Source organism: Pieris brassicae, chromosome 4 (genome assembly GCF_905147105.1).
Source record: "Pieris brassicae chromosome 4, ilPieBrab1.1, whole genome shotgun sequence".
NCBI classification, from domain to species: Eukaryota; Metazoa; Arthropoda; class Insecta; order Lepidoptera; family Pieridae; genus Pieris; species Pieris brassicae.
The window spans coordinates 19,581,360-19,596,334 of record NC_059668.1 but is presented as its reverse complement, the minus strand read 5'-3'; the positions used below and the strand labels follow the sequence as shown (position 1 = coordinate 19,596,334).

Below are 14,975 nucleotides of genomic sequence, written 5' to 3'. Positions count from 1 at the left end.
GTGAGACAAGTCTGGATTGAAGACACGTGACTGTAAGAAAACGAAAGACATCCGAACATCTCTCATCCGATACGCGTTGCCATGCGACATGATGCGTCATGACATTACGAACGTGTGTCCAATCAAAATCAAACGCACGCACGTTTCGTTTGTCGTTCAACCTTTGCACCAGATACGTATTATTAGTTAATAGTATAGGAATATATTATATGAAGTATAACATATTAATATTAGTATAAATAAAATTAATAACAGCAAAAACGTACCAAATAAAGTTACTTTCAGGGCCCACCTGGTATAAAATTGCCACATTCTTAAATCAAAGTTATGTATTTTTATTGGCTTTAAAGTACCAATTAATAAATATTTAGCAAATTATCATTGCACGACAAATTTTATAGAACCCGTTGGCTTTACTGCAGTCGTGAGTTCTCGGTAAGTCTGACACAAATACTCTACATTACTCCTCTTTATATCTTTAATAAACTATTAATAATTGCCAGAGGCTTTTAGACATAATTGTAGGTAGCCTGGTACTTAGAATTTAGCCACTGGCACCAAACACATATATGTACATCTTTATGTATCGAAACAGAGCAATGTTGCCGAATGCCTTTAGAGTGAAACTCTTCCTGATGTCGTTGGTTCGATCCCCGGATGTGCACCAACGGGCTTTTTTTCTATGTGCGCATTTAACTTAAGCTCATACGCTGAAGGAAAACATCGTGAGGAAACCGGCTTGCCTTTGACCCAAAAAGTCGACGTATGTCAGGCACAGAATCACCTACTAGGCATTTGATTGACAAATGATCATGAAACAGATACAGAAATCAAACGACAACCTAAAAATTTAAGGCCCGGACCTAAAAAGTTTCTACTTGGCCCTATTTTATTTACTAAAAATCACTTTAATAGCAGTAAAAATAAATAACACATAAATCTAGAGTAACATATTTGATTTAGGTATATACATATATAGACATAGTTTCAAGATTTATAATATGTTGATTATGAAAATCTCAATTTTTGTACTTAAATCGTTAATGTACTCGGTATTTTTAAACGACTAAAGATAGAGTCGTTTGATTACTATAGTAACCAATTTTATCTACTCATGAAAAAACACGACGAAGACCGTAAATGCTTATAACGAATTGACCGTTTCATATTTATTAAATTGCGTACGTGTAAAATATTATTTCTGCTAGGGTAATCCAAAAATAAAACTAAAAATTCAAATATAGAACTCATATTTCTATTAAGTTGAATGAGTATCTAACACCCACATATATATTACGTAAATTTTATTATAGAATTCAGAAATAGCCAACTAAAAATAACTCTATTGGTAATTGTTTGACATATCGATAAATAAGGGAGATAAATCATTTTTAAAGAACAATATACTAATTATTTCGAGTGTCGAATTTCGTTCATTATTTGTCTATGGTTTAATGTACAATAGCTTCAATTAAAGTTGATTTTTCATATAATATCCTTCTAGACAATCATCGTAGTAATCAATCAATGAATACCAAGTCATTATAGTAAATTGCACTTGCATTCATTATATTGTCTATTGTTATTTGTTAGAGACTGGTGTTTAGAGGTATATATAGGTCTTATTTAAAATAATAATATATAAAAAAAACGATTGGAGTATCAATTATTATCAATCAACCTTGATTGTGTTTTATAGGCAAATAGGTCAGATTTACATTCCAGACATTGATAAAATCCCAATTTCGTCGCAATGTTTCCTTCGCAGTATTTAGAAGTCCATTGGTCCACAACCAGGGTTAAAAGATGCGCGATTAGCTGTTTTTACTATATATTTATAATTTACAGATAAAGTTACAGATTCCTTGAAAACATAATGAAATGCTGTATATTTTATATTCTTAACAACGTCTTTAGCACGACTTTATCTATCGCTGTAAGCCATTTATGTCTCAAAAATTCTACATATTTTTCAATGGCTGTTTTATTAACGTTATCAGCCGTCTGTGCCTACCACAGTTCGTGAGTCTTAAACACGATATTCCAATCGTAAACTAGTACTATTTCGAACAAACGTCTTTGAGAACGCCAAGCTTAACACCATTGAATATGACGATTAAGTTAAGATTATTAACGAAATCTTTACCTATCATATAAATAACGTAATTGTTAATGTTATAGGCGATAAAATTATGCCGCAAAGTGCGTAACTTTACACATTAAAACGTAGAAACATACGATTTGTATGCGGCGTCAATGCAACGAGACATTTATTACAAACTCGTTGTCATTAGCTTTTAACGATGGCAACGTAAAGTGAAAATTATCCGACGAAACCTCCATTTATATGTAAACTTTGTTATTTCGCGTTAAGAACTAGGCAATAAGCAAATTATGTGATAAGTGATTCTCATGTTACATGCATATTAACATGCGTCTCGCGTTTCAATATTTAATTTTATGTCGAAATTTTCTGTAATGTTACATTCTGTTGCTGGTAATAATTAGTAGTATTGTCGATTTTGATTTCAAACAACACAATGTCTTCTTACATATGCTTCTAGACGTCTTTTATACATATCCGTGCATTACGTTAAATATATTAAAAGGCCGGCAACGCACTTGCGAGCCTTCTGGGAATGTTCGTCTCCACGGGCTTATCACTTTCCATCAGGCCTTCTGCCCGTTTGCTAAAACAAATAATTCTAGAAAAATCATAACATCAAAACTAAAGAATGCAAAACTTTTATAAATATAAATCAGTTTTTAAAACAACGGAAGAGATAGCTGTAATAAAAAGAAGCATATATTATCCCTTAAAGCTTATCATAACAGGATTAATTAGGAGAGGGTAAACAATGCGATCTATTTGGAAGTGTGTGCGGGGAGCGGGGAGCGCGTTTCCCTCGAAGCGCTCAGGACGATACCACTCAAATCGTGTTCCAACCGTATCTAGACGTAAACGTACACGCGACGTACGGACTTTCAGCGCGTAAATTAATATGCTTTCAAGTTACATACGGATTTGTGTGTGCAAGTGTTGTGTGTGTGATTTCTTTTTCACATAGAAACGTTTGTGTGTGTGATGTGTGAACAATAAACGGAAAAATGAATATCAAAAGGAAAAGTTATGTTTCGGAAAAGCCCAGTAAAAAAAGAAGGGTAAGTCTATTTAATATTTGAATAATGAAGACAACGACAAAATCATCTTACATTATCTTACACACACCGTCCGTTCTTATCGCTTTTAGCTGTGTTTATTATAATTTAGTGTTTCAAAGTTCTGGAATTATCTGGAGTTGTTTGTTGTTATAAAACATAGAATGTCTGTTCAAAAATTTAAATAAACATTTAGTGAGAAATACGAAAGCAATGCAATGCAAAGCAAAAAGTATGTTCAGGAGTTTTAAATGTGAGATACAAGAGTAAATAAAAAAAACATTGTGTGATACTCTTTATAAATGTCATAAAAGATAAATGATGGAGATGACGACATAGATACGAGTAAAGTAGCGCAAAAAATAAAATTATTATTATAAATTCCAATAAATTTTACTATTTATTACTGATACGTAAAATAAGTAAATCCTCAATTGAATAATCTTGCTTATAGTGGTTAAGAAAGGCGCGGTTAAGCGCATACTTTTTACCTCCATTTCTATAGTTTCATATCGCATTCCAATCTAAAAACTTTTTGTTCATACGCGCACTTATGGTATCAATTGCATTGAAGTATCTTTAAGGCAATGCCCCTCAACAATATTTATAACCTTATCATACGGAGCTGTAAATCAAAGCTATATATAGATAATCCATATAACATATACGTTCAGATGGTCAAGCTGGATTGATTGCGAAACTAATGATCATTTACTTAAATGATATCGAACTTCATCCCACGAACTCCCCCATAGCCCTCAGATCTCATGCCCATGGACTTATATGTGGCGGTGTTGATAATAAGATTTGAACGCGAATTACATACAAAATCGGAGAAGTTCCTTCACGTTCAGTAGAAATATTATCGCCAAAAGAAAAGATTACATCACTGAGGGATTGGATCAAAGATTTTGCATCATAATTCTTAAAGCATAATAAATATTCTTAAATTTATTTTACTACATGCTTTCACGTTTTCGCACAACTAGATGTGTTTATATATTCTAATAAATATAGTCTATGTAGCTCAGATTCAAATGCTGCATTTATAATGGTTAAAGATCTCTTTATAATATTAGATAATAGGTAGTATATGTAAAGATATAGGATTACTCTAGTATAAATATACCACATAAACTTTTATTAATCTTTACGGGACTGATGGTATAGAACAATCTTATAATTCTTCAAAACAAAATCTTTTTAGAACGGCATTTCGCGAGGTTTCTACATGAAGCATGGTAATTTTTTGATTGACATACTGCAGTATGTGTGACATTTTACTATCAGCCGTTGCCAATGATTTCCCCGAATATCGTATTGACATACGTTATTTAGATAAAATATGTACCCCATTAGTGTCAGGAAAAGATTTTATTTAATATATTTTATTTAAAAAGCATTGGAATAATGTACTCGATATCATTTTATCATATTTATATTAGGATTAAAATTGAGTAATTTACTTGAAACACGACTTATAAAGTAATTCATATAATTATATAATAAACTAATCTTAAATGGTTACGACAGTTAAGTGTACTATGATTAATAATTGATAGTTATAGCTTAATTAAATACTATAAATTTAATATTACCTAAATAAAATAATACTGTATAATAATCTAATTAAACTGTTAAACGGTGTATCTGCTGTGTTGTAGAAGATTTTTGTGTTTGAAGTATTGAAGAGACATAATGGACATAACATTTAGCGTTAGGTTTTTAAAATTAAAACAAATAATTGTAATAATAAGAATTTTAAGAACTTCTCTCTCTCTCTCTCCTTTCGCTCATGTTTTGTGTTATTTTGATGCATATAAAGTCTTATTATTATTATTATATTGTGTGCTAAGGTTTCCTTTATCGTAGTTATGTACGTTCATACGCACGAGACGTATCAAATAAGTATAATGTTAATTATTCATAGAAAGAGCAGGAACACTCATTAAAACCTCTTTTGTTTCGCAAACCATTGAAAATTGTGTTAGCGTAGACAAAAGAATATTCATAAATATATAATTTTTCTATTGAAATTACTGTTTTAAAATCTTCCTTATTAACAATGGAGATGATTTTTTTTATATTTTACTGACTTCTACGGAATCTGTGGAATTTGTTCCAGCAATTGTTAAACAGTTAAACGTTAATGTTATTTATTTTATAGTCAAAAACATAAAACATATACGATAAGAATGCGTAAGATACCTATTCATTCACTTTCCTCCTAAAACTTTCACGTCGTTTCACAGTACATAATATTTTACAACTATTGTCTAAATTGCTTTGAAAGTGATAATATAGGCATTATCAAGTGGCAAGTTCGATGTGTTCCCTCTGAAACTGAATTATCAAGTTTTTGACGACTCCGCTACCCTCGTTACGTAATAGGATTGTCATACATGCCGTCTTCGATTTGGTGGCAGCACATGTATGAAAGGTGTGGAAGGCGGGCATAAAACGTTGACTATATATCTAGCTAACTTAAAGTTATGCGATAGTCGTTTATATTAATAAGATACAACACACTACGAGACATTACAAAGCAAAAACCTGTTAAAAAAACATGTGTGTGATAAACACGCGTGCCCGGGAGAATTCTGTGCTTTTGGAGGGAGCTAGGCTGGCTAAAGTAGCCAGGACTTAACGCACAAGGGACCAATTATGAGTCTAAGTGCGGAAAATAAGACCACCAACCATACCATACCATACTACACGCGTTAGAAGTTATACTTCTTGGGCGTAACAAGATTAAAATCTTTTAAATTATCTTTCGCCTGATTCTACGTTTGTAGAAAAAACGACAATACCAATAGTAAAAAGGTTGCATGCATTGAAAGTGTTAAAGCATTATCTAGTTAAATGTCACAAAAAGTTATTTCTACATAATTAAAGAAATTGACATTTTTTATTTTAACTTCAGGGTGTCGGTAATTTGAGATGGCGCGCATCGTAAAAATTTACTCTCATCATTTTTATACACAAGTATAACTTCAAAAACGCCCGAATAATGCGTTTTACAATTTGACGTCATTTCTATTTTTGATCACAATTCTAGGAACAATGTGTACAAAATTTTATCCAACAACCTATACAAGAATTTTATCAAAACTAAAGAGATTATTTAGTATCATTATATTACTAAAGTTAATAAAACAAAAAGTGTACGCCTAATAAGAGAGTCTTTCATCGACACGCCGGTCATAATTTGCGATTTGCAAAGGATGAATGGCATTTTAATTAAACTTGGGAATGTGCCGTCGATTTAAAACGATTTCTCTAGAGCCTTAGAAAAGCCTATCTACATTTTATATCTAGACAGTAGTTACTGACTGCAAATTCTTTGGCGCGTACAAGCTTAGACAATATCTATTATCATTCATTGCTATACGTCTCTTGTATTTGTATAGATAATTAATAAATTTATAGTTTTAATAAAAAACTGTTATACCAGGATTGATAATCGATATATGTACCAGCACCACTGACGCCGATTTGACTCCCAGAATGCTCCTTCTTCGTAGCTTTTAATATTCTATCTTGGTAGAGACGTACGACAAATATTTCAGACACTACTTGGAATGTAAAGTACTGGCGGTTTTAGTAAAGTGAAAATTGATTGTCAAAATAACAAAACTATATTTATACAACAATATACCACACACAAGAATTATAAACAAAGTTAAAAAGCCAAGGAACAAGCAAATTAAAAGATTTTAGACTTAAATAAAGTCGATACTTTATTGCGTTGTACGACCGACAACAATGAACTAATGGAATTTTGCTATATTATAGTTACATTTTCGAATTTTCTCACATTAATTAAAAGTTACACTTTATTTACTTGTACTTTAATTTGCGAATCATTGTTAAGTATAAAGTACAAACAATTACAACTGTGTAATTTAGATTTTTGACTGCCACAACTTAGATGTTCACTCAATGGGTGATAAAATAAAGTTGAACTGATATTACTCATTTGATAAACTATCGTGAACTAAATAAGTCTATTTAAATGTAAAACCTCCAACAATGCCACATCGTGTAACTGTTTGTTATTTTATGTTAATCCAAACTTTTCTAATCATTACTTCGGACAAACATATTGTGTAACACTGCACTTGAAATTATTTTGTTAATGGTTATTTACACTGATTAAACCAAATATTCGTCACGAAAAAATAACGTTTTGCAATTTTACTGCTCCTAGAAATATATGAGTTACTTCTAGTGATCTCTAGTTTAGAGATTTCTACATTATAAACTATTCACCTAAATCATAAAATAAAATTCTGTCTTATCAAACGTAAACAAAATTTGACAGGAAGGGAAAGAGAATAATTAATTTGCTTTAAGGAGATTTAATTTTTAAGAGTTAAACAATGAAGATAAATAAAACTTAAGTATCGTAGAAAGGTATCTCTTTTAGGTTAATTTCTTCGCCTTAATTATCCACGATAAGTGAATAAAATTACCATAGCTGTTAAAAACTTATTAATAAAAAACTGAATGGTCACAAAAAATACCATAATATCGATTTAATCACGTTTTTCGTCTTATTCAAATTTACAACAAGCGTAACGTATTACTGAATTTTAAACGTTTTGAAAAGAAATCTTGTATTTCAATAAGGCAATTTACAAGTATTATTTTGATCGAGTGAAGCATCTACGTCATGTTTTAAGATAAACTTTTTATATGGGCCGTATTTTGTTCGCTGCGTGGGCATAATGATCGTAAGTTGTAGTGTAAATCGATTTTTCAGCACTCACACAAATCATTATTTGAGTGCTGTCTACATTGAAAAAATTATTTAATACATCTATCATGAAAACTCATAATTCGACAGTTATAAAAAGGCGCGGTTGGTTTAACTTTGGCCGGTTCAACGATACTTCCACCACCGCCAGTTTTTGACATCGAAACCATATTTTTTTCTGGAATTTTCAACAGCTTAGCCGTGTTGGCCTAATGGCTTCAGCGTACGACTTACATGCCTTTGGTCGTAGGTTCGATCTCCGACTGTGCACCAATGGACTTTCTTTCTATGTGCGCATTTGACATTCGCTCAAACGGAGAAGAAGGAACATCTTAAGGTAACCGACTTGTTGACACAAGAAAAACACCTACTGCCTATCAGATTGACAAATGATCATGAAACAGATGCAGAAATCTGAGGCCCAGACCTAAAAAGGTAAACTTTAGCGCTGCTGAATTATTATCTTTTTAATCACAACTTAGTGCTTTGTTTATCAAATACACAAGTGTATCCAGTAAGACAAATCTAATAGATACGTGTTTGATATACGGAAGGAAGCGTTAGCAATACGTTACAGAAACGAGACTTAGCCGAAATTATCAAACAAAATCTCGTCACTGAATTTGAGGTTAGGCTAAACTTACACAATGTTTAACATAGTGTACTGGTATTTTTATTTCTTTTACTATTTATAATAATGACGATAACATGTCACATAAACTATTATCCAACTTGATTTTGTCGTAAATTGATAATATCATATACAGTTTAAAAAACCTCTCGACTTTGTTAATACCTGTTTTACGATGTATCAAATAAATATCGATTATCTTTTTATATTTATTTTATTAGCACAATATCGTTACTAAAAGTTCTCAACAAAGCTTATTCAATACGTAGGCTTTATAGCGTTTTTATAACAATGTTTAACATATTATTTTTAACGTAGGAAGTAGAAAGTTGCAGTTCACAACGGCGTTAAATATCAATAAATGTACCAAATGAAAATGTATTTTTAAAGCAAGATACGACATTTTGCACGTTTCGTTTCTGTACTTAAATATAAAATGTTCTTATGAATATTTGAATACAAATCTTCGATTATCTGAATGTTTATGGTCAGGAAGATAACTACTTGGTTCATTTCCAAGTGAAAACAACTATGTAATCATATATAAATCTGTTATAACGACATCGAAGGTACTACTCATAATTGGTCGTAAAAACCGATAGTCGTAACAGCCGATGTCGTTGTAATAAGTACGTTCTACAGTAGAATTCAGCCGGTATCCTTCATTTTGGTCAATATAACTAGTATGTTGTTCTAAACGTTATCGTCGTAAACGGTTTTGACTCTATGTATTATTATACTGAAAACACTTAGTAGTTAACATAAAAGCTCAGTGATACGAGCGGCCTTACAAGTGATATCTTCTAGACAAAAATAATCTTCTGGATCGTTGTCATGCACCATGACCGATGCCACGTCGTTCAATGAATTATAGTTGGTAGAATCCAGGGTAAACGGCGGAAGAAGGAAAAAATCATGGTGGCGGAAGAGTTGATGCATCTGGCACAGGGCAAGACACAATGTCTGAGACTGACGGACAACCAAGCCAACCTCCAATAATGGAGAAGCTCTAAAAACAAAGAAGTAACTTACATAACTTACCCTCATAGACTTATGCACTGCACCTAAATACTAACATATTGTATTTGACCGGATTCAAGGTATTTGTATACCTTCTCGTCGAAACTAACTCCGGGGAAATAAATACAGATAACATAACTGTGATACTTTTGACATTCAAAACCTTTTGTCTTCAGTCACCGTGACCACGCACGCTGTAAAGCACGCGAAACGTCGGAAAAATTTAAATTATGTAAATAATTATAAGTTTTTTAATAATACAAATAGCTTTAATCCGGTTAAAAAAATTGTTTTCTTTCAATGTGTAAAAGCTATGTTAATCAAAGATAATACTATATTATGTTTTGTTATATGATATAATAATGGCAATGGAATATAACACAATTCTCGTATTAATACCAATACGTTCTAACTGTTTATGTACACGAAACTCGTACCTACTTTTATTGTGAAACTTAAGATTTTATCTGGCCTAATACCCCCGAATACATAGTGCCTACTCAATTATTTATTGTGCTGAGGGCAATGACATTGTACACGTATCGTAAAATAGATTTTTCTATTTTTTCCGTAATATTACTTTAAATTTTGTTTTTATTATTAAATAATGAGTTATTATTGCTACTGCCATCGCTGAGACCAATCGAAGATTGGCTCGATTCTCGGCGAATCAATATTTGGAGTAGAGTAGTATCAGTACAGAGATAATAACTTAAAATAATCATAGATGTGTTTGGCATATACGTTTCGATTTACAACTTTTTATTTTTATTAACCATAAACGATAAAGGCTGAATGTAAAAAGTTGTCGTATTTATAAAGTTTCAAATAACAAAAATAAAATTTTGGTTCTTGTTATCTTGCGCAGCGTTATAAAATATTAAAGTTTAACGAAAGACCTTCGACCTCCTTGCTGATATGGGCAAAACTGTATACTATATAAGTAACATTCTAGTTTCCTGATGATGTAACTTTATACCTAATGTTTCTAACTGATGAACGCCGACATTATTATAAATATTATATTGCGCGTTATTTGTAGTCCAGCTTATATATATAGCTTGTAGTTAGCTTTCAATGGAGAGTGATGAAACATTTTTGACTCTGTTTTGCGTAGGTCTGTACCATAAAATAACTAAGACTACCGGGGATCAACTGATAAGACACAAATTTAAATTTCACCCAGCTCTGCTAAATATTGATATGACGATTGATATGACTTCGGTCATGTAAGAACTAAGAATCGAAATTCATTTGATATCAGTTATAGAATGCCAGGAAATTCACAATAGGAAAGCCAACGAACAATTGCGGTTAAATTTGAAACGTGGATTTAATTAACGTTTTGTTACCAACGTTAGGTTTAGTTAGGTTTCTATGGCGTTTTATAATAAGATATGTAAAGTAAATGAAACATTGACCATGTTTCATTTACTTTGCTAAACCGATTTTCGTAATATACGTAAAATTCAATTTTGAAATTATTTTATACAATTTTGATCCAATAGAAAATATTCAATTTTTTAGAACATTGACACTTTGATAAGTCTATACGACTGTAGCTTTCCAATTAAATTTATTTGATTACAGATTGCAGACATAAATGGCCGAAGGCTAATCATTATTAATTAATGTTATTGAAAGCAATTTAATTAAACTTGAATTCTCAAGACTCAATCATCCTTTGGGACATGACCTTATGGAAACGTAAACTGAAGGGGAAATAAGATGTATGGAACAATATGGGATTCGAATATAATAGCGAATACGAAAATATACAGCGATATGTATATTCGTATAGTTTGATATTAATTTTCCAATTATCACGTTTACAAAAGTTCAAAATTGTATAATATAGTTACAACAAAGGTCTAACTTTACTTAATTTCGTAAAGATTATATAAATATTTATATGAATAAATAACACGTTCGTATGTAGTATATATTAAGAATAGAGAGCCTTATCGCTAATAAGCGAACTCTTCCTAGTATGGAGAAATAATAAAACACATAAGATTACATGTACCACAAGATTCCCCAGAACCAGGAAGAGTGCCATGAAAATGGCATTAAAATTGCACTCTTCTGGGTGAAGGCGCCCGTTAGCACACCGGTAAACGAGGGGACTGACGGGGACACGAATAGGGTACGACGCGTATCCGCTTCCTACTTGCGACGTCTGACAAGACGCAACACACTTGAAATGTGGAGGGCGAAACGACCAAACGGTGGTTCACTTGTTGACTGTACGGCTTTCGAAAGGGCCAGGTGCGATCTGGAACTCGAGACTAGCATGAGTACCCAGGATTGATTATCCGAAATGAAAATCCAGAGTAGTTGTTGCCCTGGCCCAGTAGGAGACGCCAGACCTAAGTTTTAGCAAATAAAGTGCCTCTTTAGGAAAAGGGGGGATTTGACATTCCCCTGCTATCTTGCTTCTCGGCCACAGATCTGACGGATCGCGTGGCTGATAAACCACTGTACGTTTCCTATGTATTCAACACTACAATCATACAATACTAAACAAGACCCTAAATGATAATATTAACAATATAAAGGCTAACCTTAGGTTTAAAGAATCATAATTTATATACCTAATTAATAAGTAGCTAATTACGAGGTAGAAGAGAAATGCTTGAATACTTTCAGCGTTGACCCCGAAGAGTCTGGTTTAACCTAGTAGTTTTGGGCAGTCTTGATGTCCACGAAGGATGTCGTGTAGTAAATATTCGTTCAGTCGAGTCTATACTGTAGGAATAATCTAAATTAGTTTAATGTTTGTCATATTAAACATTTTATGATATTTTATTTAATTATTAAATTAAAATAAAAAACGGGTACTTCAAGCTTGTCTCGAAAAGAATATAACGACGTAGCCTCTGATTCCTAACCAACTATTAAGTTCTATTCATATTAAAGTGTGAAATTGTTGCCTCTGTTTTCCCATTTTGTATATAAGGCTTCCGTTTGTATTGCATTTTGGTTACTAGGAAGCATCTCTGCTTATTGTTAAATTGTGAAATTACATTATTTTCTCTTTTAAAAGTCTGCGTAATTTTTTTACAATTGTAATTATAAGAAAAACGAGAAGGATTCTCGGGGAATCATGCAATACTTTAAATTTCTTTAAGTGTGAAATCTTCGAACGAAACTAACTTTCTGAGCTTCTAAAGCAGCGTTTCCCCATGTGGGCCCCACAGCGGGGCAATTTGATTAAGGCTGCCTATTCCAAAATTTATTTGCAATTTTAATTTTAGTTCATCATTATATGTTTTAAATATATACTTAATTTCTTCATAAACCATAGGGCTCATATGGCTAAATGATAGTATTTAAGTTACTTAAAATAACATTATTTTTAATATTCAAAATGATGTATGGGCATGGCACAGAAAAGGTTGGGTAACACTATTCTACACACTGTTTTAGTAGTTCTCACTTTTAGTGTCACTAAATAACATCTACAGTAACGAAAATTGAAGAATAATTATAACATTTTAATTTTTGATATTTGATTTATCTATAAACTGGCATTATTATGCAATAGAGTGCCTACCATTGTCTTCATAGGATGTGAATACACAGAACGCAGAATAAATGTATTACGTCTTTAAGTAAAAACTAATCAACTGGAATTATGATCTTTTTATTTCGAATCTATGAAAGTATCAGATTTTCTTTTTCTATATTCAAAGACAATATAGAATCATAGATAAAAAGGTCGTAAGCGTCGTGCCAGTTGTTATCAACTATTAACCATTTGCCTATTAAGTGATGGTAATATATCTGTTATATAAATAGCATGAAATGGATGCTGTATGTCAGTCACCTGTACGCGGGGACCCCTCATGATATGTCCGGTACATGTCATTTTGTTATCACTACATTTATAAATTTTACTTCCCGTATTATAAATGTGTATGTAAAAATACATTAATGGAACTGTAATGATTATTTTTGCCACGTAACACCACTATATAAAACCAGCTGCCCAGAGAAGTATTTCCAACCCAATTCGATTTAGGGTGCTTCTAGAAAAGAGCGTACCAATTCTTAAAAGGCCGGCAGCGCGCTTGCTAGCCTTCTGGCAGTGTGAGCCTCTTGCCCGTTTGCCTCCTGTAACATTAAAAATCCCCTACATATATTTGTGGTAAAACTGAATACACCATTTTATGAAACATACCAAATAGATCGGACCTCGTACGTACAGTTACAGATATGTACACAAATTTCTGAGGGATCATTATAGATGATATACGTATATGGCAATCAATTGGGTTATTTTTTAATTTTTAAAAAGACAAAAGCTGTCACAAATCTTAAAGCTAGGAACAGTTTATTGGAAAATTCAATTGTCATTTTTAGTGTCCTATTATTTATGATTCGTTCCACCTTCCCTGAACGAACGACGAACGATCAGCAATTATTATTATATATATGGAAGATTATATATCATAGAATCTATACTTACTGTAACGCTCTAGATTAAAAATGTATTAGACGTCAACACTGATATTATTTTTAAGTAATTAGAAAAATAAAAAAGTATAGCGTACAGCGATGAAATGCTGCCAGCCTTAACTTTTAAATTTGTTTTAATTTTCCATTTATACATTTTTGATTGATATTATGAATACTGAAAACTCTATTCTTCTAAACACGGACAAAATACAATTTAAATTAGCTTTAAGTAACTTATTCGAAGGTTATATAAAAATATGGACTATACTAGAAATATACTATTCCAGCTATACATATGTTACAGTTTGTGAAAATATATTGACGTAAAAGACGAATGTGTCGAAGAATCGTATTAACTCTTTAGCGTAACAGCGGTGGAGCAGCGTGCCCCCATCCCTGATCCGTGCGTTCGAATCACGACTGTGCACCAAAATATTTTTCTTTCTATGTATAGCTTGCTCCTACTGTAAAGGCAAACATCGTGAGGCATACCTCAAATCTCAGCATCAGACGCAGAAGGCTTATCATCTACTTGTCTATAAAAATGTTCGGAGAAACGGATGTAATTTGAGTCCCAAACCCATTTACGTGTACGCTACTGTATGACGTATTTCTTGTTTGAAATTTTTACAGTGCACTTGCTTCATAAGTATAATTTATAGGACCATATACTTTCCACTCAAGAAATCCGTTCACAAATGTAAATAAATCAATGTAAGTCATAATTGTTGGTTTCGTACCATAATCAAAAAATACGAAAGTTATCAGAAGATCAATTAATATCGAAGGTGGTCCATGGGCGGGTATTACAAACAATCATGAGACAGTTCGGCATTTCTAAATTAATGGTTACGTTTCGTATCACTTTTATTTGCATGCGAGTCAGTGCTTGGGCAGTTAAATACAGTAGATTTCGAATATAATACAGTATATTTTTAACTAAAA

General features: G+C 32.1%; 1 protein-coding gene across 2 annotated transcripts in view; it reads left to right on the top strand.

The window, feature by feature from the left end:
• Positions 1 to 2,945: 2,945 nt before the first annotated feature.
• The window catches only part of LOC123708815 (tyrosine-protein kinase transmembrane receptor Ror-like), a 35,253-nt gene continuing 23,223 nt past the window's right edge, over positions 2,946 to 14,975 (top strand). For both annotated transcript variants that reach the window (XM_045659721.1, XM_045659720.1), the window contains exon 1: positions 2,946 to 3,162. In XM_045659721.1, coding sequence (XP_045515677.1) covers positions 3,109 to 3,162 — 54 coding nt within the window. In that variant the 5' untranslated portion in view covers positions 2,946 to 3,108. The remainder of the gene's footprint in view (positions 3,163 to 14,975) is intronic.